Here is a 22,052-nt window from a genome sequence, read left to right on the forward strand (position 1 = left end):
CCAAGTTGGCTGGAAGTGTGGATCTGCCTGGGGGTAGTGAGGCCCTACAGAGGGATCTGAACAGGCTGGAGGGCTGGGCTGAAGCCAACGGGATGAGGTTTAATAAGACCAAATGCCGGGTCCTGCACTTTGGCCACAGCAACCCCAAGCAACGCTACATGCTTGGGGCGGAGTGGCTAGAAGACTGTGTAGAGGAAATGGACCTGGGGGTGTTGGTTGACGCTCGGCTAAACATGAGCCAGCAGTGTGCCCAGATGGCCAAGAAGGCCAATGGCATCCTGGCTTGTATGAGAAGTAATGTGACCAGCAGGAGTAGGGAAGTAATTGTTCCCCTGTACTCAGCTCTGGTGAGGCCACACCCTGAGTACTGTGTCCAGTTCTGGGCCCCTCACTGCAAGAAAGACATTGAGGCCCTGGAGCGTGTTCAAAGAAGGGCAACAAAACTGGTGAGGGGTCTGGAGCACAGGCCTGATGAGGAGCGGCTGAGGGAGCTGGGAGCGTTCAGTCTGGAGATGAGGAGGCTCAGCAGAGACCTTATTGCTCTCTATAACTACCTGAAGGGAGGTTGTAGTGAGCTGGGGGTCGGCCTCTTCTCCCGTATAACCAGTGATAGGACTAGAGGGAATGGTTTCAAGCTGCGCCAGGGAAGATTCAGGCTGGATATTAGGAAATACTACTTCTCTGAAAGGGTGGTCAGGCACTGGAATGGGCTGCCCAGGGAGGTGGTGGAATCCCCTTCCCTGGAGGTGTTCAAGGAACGTTTGGATGTTGTGTTGAGGGATATGGTTTAGCGAGAACCATTGGTGATAGGTGGATGGTTGGACTGGATGATCTGTAGGTCTTTTCCAACCTTAGTAATTCTGTGATTCTGTGATTCTGTGAGATGTGGTTTTGGTGAGTTATGAGGTGTGGGGAGTTCTGGGAGAGCTGTGGGATTTGGGGTCAGTTGTGGGTTTTCAGATGGGAAGGCTCAGTGCCCTGCCCCTCCTCTTCTCCTCACCCTGAGCAGGAAATGCATTAATCAACCATATGAAATCCATATGGGGGCAGCACTCTCCCATGGGTATGGAGGAAGCTGTGGGGCCTCACCTTATAACCCCATGACACCACATCGTACCCCATAACCACATCAGGCCATGTTCCTGCCCCACAGCCCCGTGATTCCATATTCAGCCTCATGGCTCTGTGCCCCACAGCCACACAGCCTTCCCTTCCTTTATCCTCATCCTCATCACTTTGGGAATGCTACGAGCCCATATGCTGCCCATAATCCCATATCCTGACCCATAACAGGAAATCTTACCCCATGTCCTGCCCCATAGATCCATATCCTGCTCCATAGCTTTATGTCCCACAGCCCTGGAGTCTTCCTCCTGCTGCACTCATTCTCATGTCTTTGGGACTACTAGGAACACATATACCTTCCCACAGACCCATATCACATTTCACAGCCCCATACCTCTCCCTCTTGCCCCATATCATGCCCCATAGCTCCACATCCAACCCCATATCCTCATTTCCAGTCCCATATCCCCAGAAATTGACAAATCACCCCACGGTCTGATCTGTGCCCCATATCCTTGCCTCATAGCCCACGGACTCCATACTCCAACCCATAGCTCTGGTATCATCCCTTGTATCCCTCCTATAGTCCCAGTTTGATATCTTGTCCCATTCCAGTATGACCCCATAGCCTGCCCTACAGCTCTGTGCCCTTTGTCCCACAGCCTTCCTCTCGCCATGCTCGTCTTAGCCATCCACGTGCTGACCTTCGCTGTGGGTTTTCCTGCCAACATCTTCACCCTCCTCACCCTCCTCATCAAAATCCGATGCCACCGTCCTCATCCCCACCTCACCGCTGCCGACCTCCTCCTCCTCCACCTCACCACCGCCGACCTCCTTGTCCTCCTCTTCCTCCCATTCAAGATGGCCGAAGAGGCAGCCATGATGGCGTGGCCCTTCCCCAGAGTGCTCTGCCCCATTGCAAACTTCTGCTTCTACTCCAGCATCTACCTCAGCACTCTCTTTATAGCTGCCCTCAGTGTGGAGCGCTACTTTGGGGTCGTGTTCCCACACCGCTACAACCGGCGCCGGAGGTTATGGCGGATGATGGCCGCCAGCGCCGTCCTTTGGGTGATGGCATTGTCCCTTTGTTCCTTCGTCTTTGTAGCGGAGCATCACAGAGAGTTTGGGGTCAATGGCTCTGAGGCTGATGGGGAAGGTGGTTTAGGCTTCAATGGGAAAAAGACCTGGGGATCGGTGATGGACAACCCCAATCACGTTGACCACGTTGGGCTGAAGACGGACAACTCCCATTGTTCCGGGACCAGTCGGTCTGACCCTGGGGGATTTGAGTTAACCAAACCTAACGGCATTGACACCGACGTCCCCAGTACTTCTACTGCTGACATCACCACTCCCAGTGGCTCCAAGGTCCCCAGTCTCAACATCTACAGGATCTCCAGCCCCAAGGCCGACCGCAACATCTCCACCCTCCAATTCTCTGCCTGCACAACCCCAAAAACTCCCCACATCCCCACCACAACCTCATGGAACTCTCAGAATGCCTCTGAGACTCAACCCCACAAGGTCTACCACTGCTACGATGACTTCTCCCCAACCCAGCTGCGCTTTGTTCTCCCGCTGCGCCTTGTGCTCTTCCTCGTCCTCTTCCTCCTCCCCTTTGCCATCACCATGTTCTGCTATGTCCACATCATCCGTGCCCTCCTCACTCGACCCCACATCCCACTGCAGAAGAAGTACCGCACTGTGGGGCTGGCCGTGGCCACCATGGTCAACTTTGTCATCTGCTTTGGTCCCTACAACCTCTCGCATGTGGTGGGCTTTGTGCAGCAGCGCAGCCCCACATGGAGGACCTACGCTGTGCTCCTCACCACCCTCAGCCCCGCGCTCGACCCCTTCATCTTCTATTTCTCCTCCAGTGCTGTGCGGAGGGCGGTCAGTGGGGTGGTGGGGGCGGTTTGTGGCACAATCCATGGGTTTTCGGGTTGGTGTGGGTGGGGGAGTGAGGGGGGGAGTGGAGGAGAGTGAGCCCCAACCAGGAGGAGGTTCTGGGGTAAATGAGGTTGTTGTGATTGGAGTGGGTTTAATGGGGTAGGAGGTCAGAAATGGGGATGGGTGTGTTGTTTTTGTGGTAAGAGTGGTTCCGTGGATGTGTCCAATGTTTGTGGGTCAACCAACACTTGGTCGCTGTTGGGTTGTCCTACTGGGTTAGAGTCAATAAAGACCCGTGGATGTGGTCAGTGTGGTCAATGAGGTCACATAGATCAGTGTGGTCAATGCAGAACCCTGAGTGTGACGTAATGTTTTCCCCAATGTCCACTGGTGTTGGGGTCAATGTGGACTATTGACCCAACTTTGCTTTACGCCCAGTGCCCCCAATTCCTTCAGTGTCCCCCATGTCTGCAATGCCCTCAATATCCAGCAATGTCCCCAGTTCCTCCAGTGACTCCAATATCCCCAGTGCCCCCTATGTGCACGGCTGAGCAGGAGGAAAGAGCATCCCTCTACACTCCAGAGATCAGTTCACCCATCAGCTGCCTCCCAGACAACACATCTGGCCGTGGTCTCCAGGAGGCTGAAAGTTCTTCCCAAAAAGAATGCAGCTTCCCGGGCGAGTGCCCACCCCAAAACTCATCCATGCAGGTCTTCCCCAGGAGGGAGTGCCTGAGCCTGCACTCAGGTCCTTGCCAAGGGCAAGGCAGTCAGTTGCACGCCTCCAGACTGCCTTCAGACAGAAGAAAAGAAAGGTGTCTGTCGCAGGGGACTCCTTCTGATGGGAAAAAAGGCTCTGACTCATCGGCCAGTCCCTACCTGTAGGGAAAGTGTGCTGCCTTCCTTGTTGCCAGCTCAGGACATCAGCAGGAGACTCCCTGCTCTGGTTCACCCCTCTGGTTGTTCTCCCTCACTGATGGCTCAAGCTGGCAGTGATGAAGTCACTGAGAGAAGCTTGAGGGCCCTGCAAAGGCACTGGGTTGCTCACTGGGTGCAGTGGGAGTGCATGTGGCGTTCTCCTCTGTCCGCTCAGTAGCTGTGAAGGATACTGAGAGGTCAGGGAAACACATCTGATAAATATGTGGCTGAATGGTTGGTGCCACAGCAGAAGTTTTGCTTCTTCTTTTTCTGACCAGAGGGCACTGTACTCTGTGCTGTGCTGATGGTTGCAGGTGGATCCCACCTGTCTGAAAGGGAGAAGAGGACCTCAGACCAGGAGCTGGCTTGTTTCCCTGAGAGGGCTTCAAACTGGCAGGCCTTTGGGGACAGCGTGAGATATGCAGGGGTGACAGCCTGTATGGGGCACCACAACTGGGGCATGTGTGCACGGCTCTGGGTGTCAGCCATTGGGTGCCCTCAGTACCACCATCTCTTGGGGACCACAAATTCCACATCAGGAGGTGATGTAACAGAGTAACGTCCACAAGAGGAAGTGACAGTGGCTCTGAGGCTGCTTCCTGCCCCCACTGCAGTCCCAAAGCTGTTCCTGCCTCACGGCACCAATGGTGCTGGCCCTCATCCTGGGTGATTGCCAATGGGGACGTGGTGCCACGGGGATTGGTGGCCCTATGTGCGATCAGAACCGTGTCCCTTGCAGGTTGGTGGCTGGTGGCAGCGAGCAGGGCCTGGCAGCATGAGTGTGGTGATAGGGGGTTTATGGTGAGAGAGGGAGGGGAGCGTGGTCAGGGGGCCATCAGAGGGCACAGGAGGGTGTGCAGGGACAAGGCTGACTGCTGTCCCCTGTCCTCGTGCCCCGACCCTCCCTGTCGCTGCACCCCAGCCAGGGGGGTCCCTTGGGGACACTGTCACCCTGAGGTGCCACCTGCCGAAGCCGGCTGCATGGGTTGAGCTTTACCAGGATGGACTAGGGAGTCAGTGTGTGAGGGCCGCCTGCACTGCCCGTTCAGTAAGGCAGCAGTGGGAGTGGAGGTCTTGTGTCAGCATGGGTGAGTGCTCCTGTCTTTTTTTCAGGTGACTTGCTCTCCTGTTGACAGGCCCTGACGCCACCATTTCAAACATGGTGCTCACCAGGAAACGTGCTTCCCACGCAAAGACTGTGGCAACCCAGATAGAGGGTCTGCTCAGTAATGTTCAGGTCGCTGGCTGCTGGGAGTGCCTCAGCCTGCTGCTGCCAGGGGAGGATGGGAAGGATGCCACTTGCGTGCGGTGTGAGCAGCTGGCCGAGCTGCTCAACCTGGTGGTGGAGCTGAGGGAGGAGGTAGGTAGACTGCGGACCATCAGAGAGTGCGAGCGGGAGATTGACTGGTGGAGTGACTCTGTGCGAGAAAGGCGCAGAGATTGCACTTCCCAGACTGAGGGAGTAATGGACCCTCTCTCTCTCCATAGTCAAACAGGGAGAGACAGCTAGAGAGGAGAGGAGGAATGGCAGCAGGTCTCAGCCCAGCGTCGCAGGCAACCCCCATCCCGACCTCCCTCGGTTCCCTGGTCCCTCTCAGTAACAGGTATGAAGCCCTGAATCAACCAGAGGGAGTGGTGAGTGATGACGTGGGAGCACTGCCGCCAAGCTTGCCCAAGGTGAGGCGGTCAGCTCCACGTTTGAAGACTGCCTCCTCCAAGAAAGAAAGGAGGGTGCTAGTTGTAGGCGACTCTCTTCTGAGAGGAACAGAGGGTCCAATATGTCGGCCTGACCCTACCCACAGGGAGGTGTGCTGCCTTCCTGCGGCCCGGCTCAGGGATATTTCTAGAAAACTCCCCAGCCTTATCCGCCCCTCTGATTATTGCCCTTTATTGATAGTTCAGGCCGGCAGCGATGGGATGGCTGATAGAAGCCTGAGGATTATAAAAAATGATTTTAGGAGACTGGGGAAGTTAGTTGGTGGAGCGGGCATACAAGTAGTGTTTGCCAGTATTCCCTTGGTGGCAGGGACAAACACTGAGATGACCAGGAAAAGCCATCTTATAAATGCATGGCTGAGAGCATTTGCTGAGGTGCAAGTGCAAAAATTTTGGATTCTTTGATCACGGGGCGGTCTACTCGGCACTTGGACTGAGGTGTGCTGATGGGAATTGCCTGTCTCCAAAGGAAAACGGATACTTGCCCAGGAGCTGACAAGACTTGTAGAGAGGGCTTTAAACTAGATAGGAAGGGGGCAGGGGATAAAGCCAGGCCTACTAGAGATCAGCCTGGGGAAGTGGTATTGGGATTAGGTGAGAGGCGAGGGGCTCAGCTGAGCTGCGTCTACACTAATGCACGCAGCATGGGCAGCAAGCAAGAAGAGTTGGAAGCCATTGTGCAGCAGGCAAACGATGACCTAGTTGCCATAACGGAAACGTGGTGGGATTGCTCCCATGACTGGAGCGCTGCAATGGATGGCTACAGACTCTTCAGGAAGGATAGGCAAGGAAGGAGGGGTGGCAGTGTGGCTCTCTGCATTAGGGATTGCTTTTATGCTACTGAGATTGTGACTGGGGACGATAACGTTGAATCCCTATGGGTAAAGATCAGGGGAAGGGCTGACAAGGCAGACATCCTGGTGGGCGTCTGCTATAGACCTCCAAACCAGGATGAGAGACAGGCGAGCTATTCTATAAGCAGCTGGCACGAGCTGCACAGTCGCCAGCCCTTGTCCTCATGGGGGACTTCAACTTCCCTGACATATGCTGGGAGCACAGCACAGCACAGAAGAAGCAGTCTAGGAGGTTTCTGGAATGCAGAGAGGATAACTTCCTGATGCAGCTGGTCAGAGAGCCCACGAGAGGAACTGCCCCGCTAGACCTGCTGTTCACAAACAGAGAAGGTCTGGTGGGAGACGTGGAGGTCGGGGGCTGTCTTGGACAGAGTGACCATGAGATGGTAGAGTTCTCAATTCTTGGTGGAGCCAGGAGGAAGAACAGCAAAACTGCTACCTTGGACTTCCGGAGGGCGGACTTTGAATTGTTTAGAAGACTAGTAGGGGGAGTCCTCTGGGATTCAGTCTTAGAGGGTAAAGGGGTCCAAGACAACTGGTTGCTCTTCAAGAAGGTAGTCTTACAGGCGCAGGAGCGGGCTGTCCCCCTGAGCTGCAAGATGAGCCGGCGGGGAAGGAGACCGGCGTGGATGAATAGGGAGCTATTCTTGAGGCTCCAGGAGAAAAAGAGAATCTACCGCCTGTGGAAGAAGGGACGGGCGACTCAGAAAGAGTACAGAGAAGTTGTTAAGATGTGCAGGGAGAAAATCAGAAAGGCAAAAGCCCAGCTCGAACTCAACCTGGCCGCTGGGATAAAAAGAAACAAGAAATCCTTTTACAAATATATCAACAGTAAGAGGAGGACTAAGGAGAATCTCCATTCCTTACTGGATGAGGCTGGGAATGTGACTACTGACAATAAGGAAAAGGCAGAGGTCCTGAATGCCTTCTTTACGTCTGTCTTTAAAGGTTATCCTGAGTATCCTCAGGATACTCCACTTTTTGACCTGGTAGTCTCGGCTGGGGAGCAGACTAAACCACCCACGATTCAGAAGGAAACAGTCAGAGACCTGCTACTGCAACTGGACTGTCACAGATTCTCTTGAGGGAGATCACGCGGCAAGTGCGGGATGAACGGGGGATCAGGCCTAGCCAGCATGGGTTCCCGAAGGGCAGGTCCTGCTTGACCAACCTGATCTCCTTCTATGATCTAGTGACCCGCCTGGTGGATGAGGGACAGGCTGTTGATGTGGTCTACCTAGACTTCAGCGAGGCCTTTGACACTGTCTCCCACAGTATTCTCCTGCAGAAGCTGGCAGCCCGAGGCTTGGATGGGTACGCTCTTGGCTGGGTAAGGAGCTGGCTGGAGCGCCGGGCCCAGAGAGTGGTGGTCAATGGAACTAAATCCCGCTGGCGACCGGTCACGAGCTGTGTTCCCCAGGGGTCGGTGCTGGAGCCTGTCCTCTTCGAGATCTTTCTTGATGACCTGGATGAAGGCATCGAGTGCACCCTCAGTAAATTCGCAGATGACACCAAGTTGGCTGGAAGTGTGGATCTGCCTGGGGGTGGCGAGACCATTCAGATGGATCTGGACAGGCTGGAGGGCTGGGCTGAGGCCAACGGGATGAGGTTCAACGAGACCAAATGCCAGGTCCTACACTTCGGCTACAACAACCCCAGGCAACGCTACATGCTTGGGGCGGAGTGGCTGGAGGACTGCATAGAGGAAATGGACCTGGGGGTGTTGGTTGACGCTCGGCTAAACATGAGCCAGCAGTGTGCCCAGGTGGCCAAGAAGGCCAATGGGATCCTGGCTTGCATCAGAAGTAATGTGACCAGCAGGAGTAGGGAAGTAATTGTTCCCCTGTACTCAGCTCTGGTGAGGCCGCACCTCGAGTACTGTGGCCAGTTTTGGGCCCCTCACTGCAAGAAAGACATTGAGGCCCTGGAGCGTGTTCAAAGAAGGGCAACAAAACTGGTGAGGGGTCTGGAGCACAGGCCTGATGAGGAGCGGCTGAGGGAGCTGGGATTGTTCAGTCTGGAGAAGAGGAGGCTCAGGTGAAAAGTTATTGCTCTCTATAGCTACCTGAAGGGAGGTGGTAGGAGCTGGGGGTCGGCCTCTTCTCCCGTATAACCGGTGATAGGACTAGAGGGAATGGTTTCAAGCTGCGCCAGGGAAGATTCAGGCTGGATATTAGGAAATACTACTTCTCTGAAAGGGTGGTCAGGCGCTCGAATGGGCTGCCCAGGGAGGTGGTGGAATCCCCTTCCCTGGAGGTGTTCAAGGAACGTTTGGATGTTGCGTTGAGGGATATGGTTTAGCGAGAACCATTGGTGATAGGTGGATGGTTGGACTGGATGATCTGTAGGTCTTTTCCAACCTTAGTGTTTCTGTGATTCTGTGATTCTGTGAGATGTGGTTTTGGTGAGTTATGAGGTGTGGGGAGTTCTGGGAGAGCTGTGGGATTTGGGGTCATTTGTGGGTTTTCAAATGGAGAGGCTCAGGGTCCTGCCCCACCTCTTCTCCTCACCCTGAGCAGGAAATGCATTAATCAACCATATGAAATCCATATGGGGGCAGCACTCTCCCATGGGTATGGAGGAAGCTGTGGGGCCTCACCTCATAACCCCATGACACCACATCGTACCCCATAACCACATCAGGCCATGTTCCTGCCCCACAGCCCCGTGATTCCATATTCAGCTTCGTGGCTCTGTGCCCCACAGCCACACAGCCTTCCCTTCCTCCATCCTCATCCTCATCGCTTTGGGAATGCTACGAGCCCATATCCTGCCCATAATCCCATATCCTGACCCATAACAGGAAATCTTACCCCATGTCCTGCCCCATGGATCCATATCCTGCTCCATAGCTTTATGTCCCACAGCCCTGGAACCTTCCTCCTGCTGCACTCATACTCATGTCTTTGGGACTACGAGGACCATATATACCTTCCCGCAGCCCCATATCACATTTCACAGCCCCATAACTCTCCCTCTTGCCCCATATCATGCCCCATAGCTCCACATCCAACCCCATATCCTCATTTCCAGTCCCATATCCCCAGAAATTGACACACCATCCCACAGTCTGATCTGTGCCCCCTATCCTTGCCTCATAGCCCACGGACTCCATACTCCAACCCATAGCTCTGGTATCATCCCTTACCCCTCCTATAGCCCCGGTTTGATATCTTGTCCCATTCCAGTATGACCCCATAGCCTGCCCTACAGCTCTGTGCCCTTTGTCCCACAGCCTTCCTCTCGCCATGCTCGTCTTAGCCATCCACGTGCTGACCTTCGCTGTGGGTTTTCCTGCCAACATCTTCACCCTCCTCACCCTCCTCATCAAAATCCGATGCCACCGTCCTCATCCCCACCTCACCGCTGCCGACCTCCTCCTCCTCCACCTCACCACCGCCGACCTCCTTGTCCTCCTCTTCCTCCCATTCAAGATGGCCGAAGAGGCAGCCATGATGGCGTGGCCCTTCCCCAGAGTGCTCTGCCCCATTGCAAACTTCTGCTTCTACTCCAGCATCTACCTCAGCACTCTCTTTATAGCTGCCCTCAGTGTGGAGCGCTACTTTGGGGTCGTGTTCCCACACCGCTACAACCGGCGCCGGAGGTTATGGCGGATGATGGCCGCCAGCGCCGTCCTTTGGGTGATGGCATTGTCCCTTTGTTCCTTCGTCTTTGTAGCGGAGCATCACAGAGAGTTTGGGGTCAATGGCTCTGAGGCTGATGGGGAAGGTGGTTTAGGCTTCAATGGGAAAAAGACCTGGGGATCGGTGATGGACAACCCCAATCACGTTGACCACGTTGGGCTGAAGACGGACAACTCCCATTGTTCCGGGACCAGTCGGTCTGACCTTGGGGGATTTGAGTTAACCAAACCTAACGGCATTGACACCGACGTCCCCAGTACTTCTACTGCTGACATCACCACTCCCAGTGGCTCCAAGGTCCCCAGTCTCAACATCTACAGGATCTCCAGCCCCAAGGCTGACCGCAACATCTCCACCCTCCAATTCTCTGCCTGCACAACCCCAAAAACTCCCCACATCCCCACCACAACCTCATGGAACTCTCAGAATGCCTCTGAGACTCAACCCCACAAGGTCTACCACTGCTACGATGACTTCTCCCCAGCCCAGCTGCGCTTTGTTCTCCCGCTGCGCCTTGTGCTCTTCCTCGTCCTCTTCCTCCTCCCCTTTGCCATCACCATGTTCTGCTATGTCCACATCATCCGTGCCCTCCTCACTCGACCCCACATCCCACTGCAGAAGAAGTACCGCACTGTGGGGCTGGCCGTGGCCACCATGGTCAACTTTGTCATCTGCTTTGGTCCCTACAACCTCTCGCATGTGGTGGGCTTTGTGCAGCAGCGCAGCCCCACATGGAGGACCTACGCTGTGCTCCTCACCACCCTCAGCCCCACGCTCGACCCCCTCATCTTCTATTTCTCCTCCAGTGCTGTGCGGAGGGCGGTCAGTGGGGTGGTGGGGGCGGTTTGTGGCATAATCCATGGGTTTTCGGGTTGGTGTGGGTGGGGGAGTGAGGGGGGGAGTGGAGGAGAGTGAGCCCCAACCAGGAGGAGGTTCTGGGGTAAATGAGGTTGTTGTGATTGGAGTGGGTTTAATGGGGTAGGAGGTCAGAAATGGGGATGGGTGTGTTGTTTTTGTGGTAAGAGTGGTTCCGTGGATGTGTCCAATGTTTGTGGGTCAACCAACACTTGGTCGCTGTTGGGTTGTCCTACTGGGTTAGAGTCAATAAAGACCCGTGGATGTGGTCAGTGTGGTCAATGAGGTCACATAGATCAGTGTGGTCAATGCAGAACCCTGAGTGTGACGTAATGTTTTCCCCAATGTCCACTGGTGTTGGGGTCAATGTGGACTATTGACCCAACTTTGCTTTACGCCCAGTGCCCCCAATTCCTTCAGTGTCCCCCATGTCTGCAATGCCCTCAATATCCAGCAATGTCCCCAGTTCCTCCAGTGACTCCAATATCCCCAGTGCCCCCTATGTGCACGGCTGAGCAGGAGGAAAGAGCATCCCTCTACACTCCAGAGATCAGTTCACCCATCAGCTGCCTCCCAGACAACACATCTGGCCGTGGTCTCCAGGAGGCTGAAAGTTCTTCCCAAAAAGAATGCAGCTTCCCGGGCGAGTGCCCACCCCAAAACTCATCCATGCAGGTCTTCCCCAGGAGGGAGTGCCTGAGCCTGCACTCAGGTCCTTGCCAAGGGCAAGGCAGTCAGTTGCACGCCTCCAGACTGCCTTCAGACAGAAGAAAAGAAAGGTGTCTGTCGCAGGGGACTCCTTCTGATGGGAAAAAAGGCTCTGACTCATCGGCCAGTCCCTACCTGTAGGGAAAGTGTGCTGCCTTCCTTGTTGCCAGCTCAGGACATCAGCAGGAGACTCCCTGCTCTGGTTCACCCCTCTGGTTGTTCTCCCTCACTGATGGCTCAAGCTGGCAGTGATGAAGTCACTGAGAGAAGCTTGAGGGCCCTGCAAAGGCACTGGGTTGCTCACTGGGTGCAGTGGGAGTGCATGTGGCGTTCTCCTCTGTCCGCTCAGTAGCTGTGAAGGATACTGAGAGGTCAGGGAAACACATCTGATAAATATGTGGCTGAATGGTTGGTGCCACAGCAGAAGTTTTGCTTCTTCTTTTTCTGACCAGAGGGCACTGTACTCTGTGCTGTGCTGATGGTTGCAGGTGGATCCCACCTGTCTGAAAGGGAGAAGAGGACCTCAGACCAGGAGCTGGCTTGTTTCCCTGAGAGGGCTTCAAACTGGCAGGCCTTTGGGGACAGCGTGAGATATGCAGGGGTGACAGCCTGTATGGGGCACCACAACTGGGGCATGTGTGCACGGCTCTGGGTGTCAGCCATTGGGTGCCCTCAGTACCACCATCTCTTGGGGACCACAAATTCCACATCAGGAGGTGATGTAACAGAGTAACGTCCACAAGAGGAAGTGACAGTGGCTCTGAGGCTGCTTCCTGCCCCCACTGCAGTCCCAAAGCTGTTCCTGCCTCACGGCACCAATGGTGCTGGCCCTCATCCTGGGTGATTGCCAATGGGGACGTGGTGCCACGGGGATTGGTGGCCCTATGTGCGATCAGAACCGTGTCCCTTGCAGGTTGGTGGCTGGTGGCAGCGAGCAGGGCCTGGCAGCATGAGTGTGGTGATAGGGGGTTTATGGTGAGAGAGGGAGGGGAGCGTGGTCAGGGGGCCATCAGAGGGCACAGGAGGGTGTGCAGGGACAAGGCTGACTGCTGTCCCCTGTCCTCGTGCCCCGACCCTCCCTGTCGCTGCACCCCAGCCAGGGGGGTCCCTTGGGGACACTGTCACCCTGAGGTGCCACCTGCCGAAGCCGGCTGCATGGGTTGAGCTTTACCAGGATGGACTAGGGAGTCAGTGTGTGAGGGCCGCCTGCACTGCCCGTTCAGTAAGGCAGCAGTGGGAGTGGAGGTCTTGTGTCAGCATGGGTGAGTGCTCCTGTCTTTTTTTCAGGTGACTTGCTCTCCTGTTGACAGGCCCTGACGCCACCATTTCAAACATGGTGCTCACCAGGAAACGTGCTTCCCACGCAAAGACTGTGGCAACCCAGATAGAGGGTCTGCTCAGTAATGTTCAGGTCGCTGGCTGCTGGGAGTGCCTCAGCCTGCTGCTGCCAGGGGAGGATGGGAAGGATGCCACTTGTGTGCGGTGTGAGCAGCTGGCCGAGCTGCTCAACCTGGTGGTGGAGCTGAGGGAGGAGGTAGGTAGACTGCGGACCATCAGAGAGTGCGAGCGGGAGATTGACTGGTGGAGTGACTCTGTGCGAGAAAGGCGCAGAGATTGCACTTCCCAGACTGAGGGAGTAATGGACCCTCTCTCTCTCCATAGTCAAACAGGGAGAGACAGCTAGAGAGGAGAGGAGGAATGGCAGCAGGTCTCAGCCCAGCGTCGCAGGCAACCCCCATCCCGACCTCCCTCGGTTCCCTGGTCCCTCTCAGTAACAGGTATGAAGCCCTGTAACAACCAGAGGGAGTGGTGAGTGATGACGTGGGAGCACTGCCGCCAAGCTTGCCCAAGGTGAGGCGGTCAGCTCCACGTTTGAAGACTGCCTCCTCCAAGAAAGAAAGGAGGGTGCTAGTTGTAGGCGACTCTCTTCTGAGAGGAACAGAGGGTCCAATATGTCGGCCTGACCCTACCCACAGGGAGGTGTGCTGCCTTCCTGCGGCCCGGCTCAGGGATATTTCTAGAAAACTCCCCAGCCTTATCCGCCCCTCTGATTATTGCCCTTTATTGATAGTTCAGGCCGGCAGCGATGGGATGGCTGATAGAAGCCTGAGGATTATAAAAAATGATTTTAGGAGACTGGGGAAGTTAGTTGGTGGAGCGGGCATACAAGTAGTGTTTGCCAGTATTCCCTTGGTGGCAGGGACAAACACTGAGATGACCAGGAAAAGCCATCTTATAAATGCATGGCTGAGAGCATTTGCTGAGGTGCAAGTGCAAAAATTTTGGATTCTTTGATCACGGGGCAGTCTACTCGGCACTTGGACTGAGGTGTGCTGATGGGAATTGCCTGTCTCCAAAGGAAAACGGATACTTGCCCAGGAGCTGACAAGACTTGTAGAGAGGGCTTTAAACTAGATAGGAAGGGGGCAGGGGATAAAGCCAGGCCTACTAGAGATCAGCCTGGGGAAGTGGTATTGGGATTAGGTGAGAGGCGAGGGGCTCAGCTGAGGTGCGTCTACACTAATGCACGCAGCATGGGCAGCAAGCAAGAAGAGTTGGAAGCCATTGTGCAGCAGGCAAACGATGACCTAGTTGCCATAACGGAAACGTGGTGGGATTGCTCCCATGACTGGAGCGCTGCAATGGATGGCTACAGACTCTTCAGGAAGGATAGGCAAGGAAGGAGGGGTGGCAGTGTGGCTCTCTGCATTAGGGATTGCTTTTATGCTACTGAGATTGTGACTGGGGACGATAACGTTGAATCCCTATGGGTAAAGATCAGGGGAAGGGCTGACAAGGCAGACATCCTGGTGGGCGTCTGCTATAGACCTCCAAACCAGGATGAGAGACAGGCGAGCTATTCTATAAGCAGCTGGCACGAGCTGCACAGTCGCCAGCCCTTGTCCTCATGGGGGACTTCAACTTCCCTGACATATGCTGGGAGCACAGCACAGCACAGAAGAAGCAGTCTAGGAGGTTTCTGGAATGCAGAGAGGATAACTTCCTGATGCAGCTGGTCAGAGAGCCCACGAGAGGAACTGCCCCGCTAGACCTGCTGTTCACAAACAGAGAAGGTCTGGTGGGAGACGTGGAGGTCGGGGGCTGTCTTGGACAGAGTGACCATGAGATGGTAGAGTTCTCAATTCTTGGTGGAGCCAGGAGGAAGAACAGCAAAACTGCTACCTTGGACTTCCGGAGGGCGGACTTTGAATTGTTTAGAAGACTAGTAGGGGGAGTCCTCTGGGATTCAGTCTTAGAGGGTAAAGGGGTCCAAGACAACTGGTTGCTCTTCAAGAAGGTAGTCTTACAGGCGCAGGAGCGGGCTGTCCCCCTGAGCTGCAAGATGAGCCGGCGGGGAAGGAGACCGGCGTGGATGAATAGGGAGCTATTCTTGAGGCTCCAGGAGAAAAAGAGAATCTACCGCCTGTGGAAGAAGGGACGGGCGACTCAGAAAGAGTACAGAGAAGTTGTTAAGATGTGCAGGGAGAAAATCAGAAAGGCAAAAGCCCAGCTCGAACTCAACCTGGCCGCTGGGATAAAAAGAAACAAGAAATCCTTTTACAAATATATCAACAGTAAGAGGAGGACTAAGGAGAATCTCCATTCCTTACTGGATGAGGCTGGGAATGTGACTACTGACAATAAGGAAAAGGCAGAGGTCCTGAATGCCTTCTTTACGTCTGTCTTTAAAGGTTATCCTGAGTATCCTCAGGATACTCCACTTTTTGACCTGGTAGTCTCGGCTGGGGAGCAGACTAAACCACCCACGATTCAGAAGGAAACAGTCAGAGACCTGCTACTGCAACTGGACTGTCACAGATTCTCTTGAGGGAGATCACGCGGCAAGTGCGGGATGAACGGGGGATCAGGCCTAGCCAGCATGGGTTCCCGAAGGGCAGGTCCTGCTTGACCAACCTGATCTCCTTCTATGATCTAGTGACCCGCCTGGTGGATGAGGGACAGGCTGTTGATGTGGTCTACCTAGACTTCAGCGAGGCCTTTGACACTGTCTCCCACAGCATTCTCCTGCAGAAGCTGGCAGCCCGAGGCTTGGATGGGTACGCTCTTGGCTGGGTAAGGAGCTGGCTGGAGCGCCGGGCCCAGAGAGTGGTGGTCAATGGAACTAAATCCCGCTGGCGACCGGTCACGAGCTGTGTTCCCCAGGGGTCGGTGCTGGAGCCTGTCCTCTTCGAGATCTTTCTTGATGACCTGGATGAAGGCATCGAGTGCACCCTCAGTAAATTCGCAGATGACACCAAGTTGGCTGGAAGTGTGGATCTGCCTGGGGGTGGCGAGACCATTCAGATGGATCTGGACAGGCTGGAGGGCTGGGCTGAGGCCAACGGGATGAGGTTCAACGAGACCAAATGCCAGGTCCTACACTTCGGCTACAACAACCCCAGGCAACGCTACATGCTTGGGGCGGAGTGGCTGGAGGACTGCATAGAGGAAATGGACCTGGGGGTGTTGGTTGACGCTCGGCTAAACATGAGCCAGCAGTGTGCCCAGGTGGCCAAGAAGGCCAATGGGATCCTGGCTTGCATCAGAAGTAATGTGACCAGCAGGAGTAGGGAAGTAATTGTTCCCCTGTACTCAGCTCTGGTGAGGCCGCACCTCGAGTACTGTGGCCAGTTTTGGGCCCCTCACTGCAAGAAAGACATTGAGGCCCTGGAGCGTGTTCAAAGAAGGGCAACAAAACTGGTGAGGGGTCTGGAGCACAGGCCTGATGAGGAGCGGCTGAGGGAGCTGGGATTGTTCAGTCTGGAGAAGAGGAGGCTCAGGTGAAAAGTTATTGCTCTCTATAGCTACCTGAAGGGAGGTGGTAGGAGCTGGGGGTCGGCCTCTTCTCCCGTATAACCGGTGATAGGACTAGAGGGAATGGTTTCAAGCTGCGCCAGGGAAGATTCAGGCTGGATATTAGGAAATACTACTTCTCTGAAAGGGTGGTCAGGCGCTCGAATGGGCTGCCCAGGGAGGTGGTGGAATCCCCTTCCCTGGAGGTGTTCAAGGAACGTTTGGATGTTGCGTTGAGGGATATGGTTTAGCGAGAACCATTGGTGATAGGTGGATGGTTGGACTGGATGATCTGTAGGTCTTTTCCAACCTTAGTGTTTCTGTGATTCTGTGATTCTGTGAGATGTGGTTTTGGTGAGTTATGAGGTGTGGGGAGTTCTGGGAGAGCTGTGGGATTTGGGGTCATTTGTGGGTTTTCAAATGGAGAGGCTCAGGGTCCTGCCCCACCTCTTCTCCTCACCCTGAGCAGGAAATGCATTAATCAACCATATGAAATCCATATGGGGGCAGCACTCTCCCATGGGTATGGAGGAAGCTGTGGGGCCTCACCTCATAACCCCATGACACCACATCGTACCCCATAACCACATCAGGCCATGTTCCTGCCCCACAGCCCCGTGATTCCATATTCAGCTTCGTGGCTCTGTGCCCCACAGCCACACAGCCTTCCCTTCCTCCATCCTCATCCTCATCGCTTTGGGAATGCTACGAGCCCATATCCTGCCCATAATCCCATATCCTGACCCATAACAGGAAATCTTACCCCATGTCCTGCCCCATGGATCCATATCCTGCTCCATAGCTTTATGTCCCACAGCCCTGGAACCTTCCTCCTGCTGCACTCATACTCATGTCTTTGGGACTACGAGGACCATATATACCTTCCCGCAGCCCCATATCACATTTCACAGCCCCATAACTCTCCCTCTTGCCCCATATCATGCCCCATAGCTCCACATCCAACCCCATATCCTCATTTCCAGTCCCATATCCCCAGAAATTGACACACCATCCCACAGTCTGATCTGTGCCCCCTATCCTTGCCTCATAGCCCACGGACTCCATACTCCAACCCATAGCTCTGGTATCATCCCTTACCCCTCCTATAGCCCCGGTTTGATATCTTGTCCCATTCCAGTATGACCCCATAGCCTGCCCTACAGCTCTGTGCCCTTTGTCCCACAGCCTTCCTCTCGCCATGCTCGTCTTAGCCATCCACGTGCTGACCTTCGCTGTGGGTTTTCCTGCCAACATCTTCACCCTCCTCACCCTCCTCATCAAAATCCGATGCCACCGTCCTCATCCCCACCTCACCGCTGCCGACCTCCTCCTCCTCCACCTCACCACCGCCGACCTCCTTGTCCTCCTCTTCCTCCCATTCAAGATGGCCGAAGAGGCAGCCATGATGGCGTGGCCCTTCCCCAGAGTGCTCTGCCCCATTGCAAACTTCTGCTTCTACTCCAGCATCTACCTCAGCACTCTCTTTATAGCTGCCCTCAGTGTGGAGCGCTACTTTGGGGTCGTGTTCCCACACCGCTACAACCGGCGCCGGAGGTTATGGCGGATGATGGCCGCCAGCGCCGTCCTTTGGGTGATGGCATTGTCCCTTTGTTCCTTCGTCTTTGTAGCGGAGCATCACAGAGAGTTTGGGGTCAATGGCTCTGAGGCTGATGGGGAAGGTGGTTTAGGCTTCAATGGGAAAAAGACCTGGGGATCGGTGATGGACAACCCCAATCACGTTGACCACGTTGGGCTGAAGACGGACAACTCCCATTGTTCCGGGACCAGTCGGTCTGACCTTGGGGGATTTGAGTTAACCAAACCTAACGGCATTGACACCGACGTCCCCAGTACTTCTACTGCTGACATCACCACTCCCAGTGGCTCCAAGGTCCCCAGTCTCAACATCTACAGGATCTCCAGCCCCAAGGCTGACCGCAACATCTCCACCCTCCAATTCTCTGCCTGCACAACCCCAAAAACTCCCCACATCCCCACCACAACCTCATGGAACTCTCAGAATGCCTCTGAGACTCAACCCCACAAGGTCTACCACTGCTACGATGACTTCTCCCCAACCCAGCTGCGCTTTGTTCTCCCGCTGCGCCTTGTGCTCTTCCTCGTCCTCTTCCTCCTCCCCTTTGCCATCACCATGTTCTGCTATGTCCACATCATCCGTGCCCTCCTCACTCGACCCCACATCCCACTGCAGAAGAAGTACCGCACTGTGGGGCTGGCCGTGGCCACCATGGTCAACTTTGTCATCTGCTTTGGTCCCTACAACCTCTCGCATGTGGTGGGCTTTGTGCAGCAGCGCAGCCCCACATGGAGGACCTACGCTGTGCTCCTCACCACCCTCAGCCCCACGCTCGACCCCCTCATCTTCTATTTCTCCTCCAGTGCTGTGCGGAGGGCGGTCAGTGGGGTGGTGGGGGCGGTTTGTGGCACAATCCATGGGTTTTCGGGTTGGTGTGGGTGGGGGAGTGAGGGGGGGAGTGGAGGAGAGTGAGCCCCAACCAGGAGGAGGTTCTGGGGTAAATGAGGTTGTTGTGATTGGAGTGGGTTTAATGGGGTAGGAGGTCAGAAATGGGGATGGGTGTGTTGTTTTTGTGGTAAGAGTGGTTCCGTGGATGTGTCCAATGTTTGTGGGTCAACCAACACTTGGTCGCTGTTGGGTTGTCCTACTGAGTTAGAGTCAATAAAGACCCGTGGATGTGGTCAGTGTGGTCAATGAGGTCACATAGATCAGTGTGGTCAATGCAGAACCCTGAGTGTGACGTAATGTTTTCCCCAATGTCCACTGGTGTTGGGGTCAATGTGGACTATTGACCCAACTTTGCTTTACGCCCAGTGCCCCCAATTCCTTCAGTGTCCCCCATGTCTGCAATGCCCTCAATATCCAGCAATGTCCCCAGTTCCTCCAGTGACTCCAATATCCCCAGTGCCCCCTATGTGCACGGCTGAGCAGGAGGAAAGAGCATCCCTCTACACTCCAGAGATCAGTTCACCCATCAGCTGCCTCCCAGACAACACATCTGGCCGTGGTCTCCAGGAGGCTGAAAGTTCTTCCCAAAAAGAATGCAGCTTCCCGGGCGAGTGCCCACCCCAAAACTCATCCATGCAGGTCTTCCCCAGGAGGGAGTGCCTGAGCCTGCACTCAGGTCCTTGCCAAGGGCAAGGCAGTCAGTTGCACGCCTCCAGACTGCCTTCAGACAGAAGAAAAGAAAGGTGTCTGTCGCAGGGGACTCCTTCTGATGGGAAAAAAGGCTCTGACTCATCGGCCAGTCCCTACCTGTAGGGAAAGTGTGCTGCCTTCCTTGTTGCCAGCTCAGGACATCAGCAGGAGACTCCCTGCTCTGGTTCACCCCTCTGGTTGTTCTCCCTCACTGATGGCTCAAGCTGGCAGTGATGAAGTCACTGAGAGAAGCTTGAGGGCCCTGCAAAGGCACTGGGTTGCTCACTGGGTGCAGTGGGAGTGCATGTGGCGTTCTCCTCTGTCCGCTCAGTAGCTGTGAAGGATACTGAGAGGTCAGGGAAACACATCTGATAAATATGTGGCTGAATGGTTGGTGCCACAGCAGAAGTTTTGCTTCTTCTTTTTCTGACCAGAGGGCACTGTACTCTGTGCTGTGCTGATGGTTGCAGGTGGATCCCACCTGTCTGAAAGGGAGAAGAGGACCTCAGACCAGGAGCTGGCTTGTTTCCCTGAGAGGGCTTCAAACTGGCAGGCCTTTGGGGACAGCGTGAGATATGCAGGGGTGACAGCCTGTATGGGGCACCACAACTGGGGCATGTGTGCACGGCTCTGGGTGTCAGCCATTGGGTGCCCTCAGTACCACCATCTCTTGGGGACCACAAATTCCACATCAGGAGGTGATGTAACAGAGTAACGTCCACAAGAGGAAGTGACAGTGGCTCTGAGGCTGCTTCCTGCCCCCACTGCAGTCCCAAAGCTGTTCCTGCCTCACGGCACCAATGGTGCTGGCCCTCATCCTGGGTGATTGCCAATGGGGACGTGGTGCCACGGGGGTTGGTGGCCCTATGTGCGATCAGAACCGTGTCCCTTGCAGGTTGGTGGCTGGTGGCAGCGAGCAGGGCCTGGCAGCATGAGTGTGGTGATAGGGGGTTTATGGTGAGAGAGGGAGGGGAGCGTGGTCAGGGGGCCATCAGAGGGCACAGGAGGGTGTGCAGGGACAAGGCTGACTGCTGTCCCCTGTCCTCGTGCCCCGACCCTCCCTGTCGCTGCACCCCAGCCAGGGGGGTCCCTTGGGGACACTGTCACCCTGCGCTGCCACCTGCCGAAGCCGGCTGCATGGGTTGAGCTTTACCAGGATGGACTAGGGAGTCAGTGTGTGAGGGCCGCCTGCACTGCCCGTTCAGTAAGGCAGCAGTGGGAGTGGAGGTCTTGTGTCAGCATGGGTGAGTGCTCCTGTCTTTTTTTCAGGTGACTTGCTCTCCTGTTGACAGGCCCTGACGCCACCATTTCAAACATGGTGCTCACCAGGAAACGTGCTTCCCACGCAAAGACTGTGGCAACCCAGATAGAGGGTCTGCTCAGTAATGTTCAGGTCGCTGGCTGCTGGGAGTGCCTCAGCCTGCTGCTGCCAGGGGAGGATGGGAAGGATGCCACTTGCGTGCGGTGTGAGCAGCTGGCCGAGCTGCTCAACCTGGTGGTGGAGCTGAGGGAGGAGGTAGGTAGACTGCGGACCATCAGAGAGTGCGAGCGGGAGATTGACTGGTGGAGTGACTCTGTGCGAGAAAGGCGCAGAGATTGCACTTCCCAGACTGAGGGAGTAATGGACCCTCTCTCTCTCCATAGTCAAACAGGGAGAGACAGCTTGAGAGGAGAGGAGGAATGGCAGCAGGTCTCAGCCCAGCGTCGCAGGCAACCCCCATCCCGACCTCCCTCGGTTCCCTGGTCCCTCTCAGTAACAGGTATGAAGCCCTGTAACAACCAGAGGGAGTGGTGAGTGATGATGACGTGGGAGCACTGCCGCCAAGCTTGCCCAAGGTGAGGCGGTCAGCTCCACGTTTGAAGACTGCCTCCTCCAAGAAAGAAAGGAGGGTGCTAGTTGTAGGCGACTCTCTTCTGAGAGGAACAGAGGGTCCAATATGTCGGCCTGACCCTACCCACAGGGAGGTGTGCTGCCTTCCTGCGGCCCGGCTCAGGGATATTTCTAGAAAACTCCCCAGCCTTATCCGCCCCTCTGATTATTGCCCTTTATTGATAGTTCAGGCCGGCAGCGATGGGATGGCTGATAGAAGCCTGAGGATTATAAAAAATGATTTTAGGAGACTGGGGAAGTTAGTTGGTGGAGCGGGCATACAAGTAGTGTTTGCCAGTATTCCCTTGGTGGCAGGGACAAACACTGAGATGACCAGGAAAAGCCATGTAATAAATGCATGGCTGAGAGCATTTGCTGAGGTGCAAGTGCAAAAATTTTGGATTCTTTGATCACGGGGCAGTCTACTCGGCACTTGGACTGAGGTGTGCTGATGGGAATTGCCTGTCTCCAAAGGAAAACAGATACTTGCCCAGGAGCTGACAAGACTTGTAGAGAGGGCTTTAAACTAGATAGGAAGGGGGCAGGGGATAAAGCCAGGCCTA

At 55.1% G+C, this 22,052-nt stretch overlaps 3 protein-coding genes across 3 annotated transcripts; all 3 read left to right on the forward strand.

Moving 5' to 3' along the window:
• The first annotated feature begins 1,464 nt into the window (after positions 1-1,464).
• On the forward strand, positions 1,465-3,564 carry LOC149914146 (free fatty acid receptor 2-like). Its single transcript, XM_090127736.1, has one exon. The coding sequence runs from the start codon at positions 1,741-1,743 to the stop codon at positions 3,049-3,051; it is 1,311 nt and encodes a 436-aa protein (XP_089983862.1). The 5' UTR covers positions 1,465-1,740; the 3' UTR covers positions 3,052-3,564.
• A 5,068-nt stretch (positions 3,565-8,632) lies between these two features.
• On the forward strand, positions 8,633-13,444 carry LOC149914147 (G protein-coupled receptor 42-like). Its single transcript, XM_090127506.1, has 4 exons — positions 8,633-10,964; positions 12,139-12,261; positions 12,961-13,184; positions 13,313-13,444. Exons 1-4 carry the CDS (start codon positions 9,692-9,694, stop codon positions 13,442-13,444), a joined length of 1,752 nt encoding a protein of 583 aa, XP_089983632.1. The 5' UTR covers positions 8,633-9,691.
• A 3,143-nt stretch (positions 13,445-16,587) lies between these two features.
• Positions 16,588-19,119, forward strand: LOC149914148 (free fatty acid receptor 2-like). Its single transcript, XM_090127735.1, has one exon. It carries the CDS (start codon positions 17,643-17,645, stop codon positions 18,951-18,953), a length of 1,311 nt encoding a protein of 436 aa, XP_089983861.1. The 5' UTR covers positions 16,588-17,642; the 3' UTR covers positions 18,954-19,119.
• The last annotated feature ends 2,933 nt before the right edge of the window (positions 19,120-22,052 follow it).

This window comes from Phasianus colchicus, chromosome 31, assembly GCF_987193195.1.
Source record: "Phasianus colchicus chromosome 31, bPhaCol1.hap1.1, whole genome shotgun sequence".
Classification (NCBI taxonomy): domain Eukaryota; kingdom Metazoa; phylum Chordata; class Aves; order Galliformes; family Phasianidae; genus Phasianus; species Phasianus colchicus.

Excerpts from the sequence above, each read along its gene's own strand:
- LOC149914147 (XM_090127506.1), top strand. The coding sequence starts at position 9,692 with ATGCTCGTCTTAGCCATCCACGTGCTGACCTTCGCTGTGGGTTTTCCT. Across the intron at positions 10,965-12,138 it reads CCATGGGTTTTCGGGTTGGT|GTGGATCCCACCTGTCTGAA; the intron begins GTGGGTGGGGGA and ends TGATGGTTGCAG. Across the intron at positions 12,262-12,960 it reads ATATGCAGGGGTGACAGCCT|GCCCTGACGCCACCATTTCA; the intron begins GTATGGGGCACC and ends TCCTGTTGACAG.
- LOC149914148 (XM_090127735.1), top strand. The coding sequence starts at position 17,643 with ATGCTCGTCTTAGCCATCCACGTGCTGACCTTCGCTGTGGGTTTTCCT.
- LOC149914146 (XM_090127736.1), top strand. The coding sequence starts at position 1,741 with ATGCTCGTCTTAGCCATCCACGTGCTGACCTTCGCTGTGGGTTTTCCT.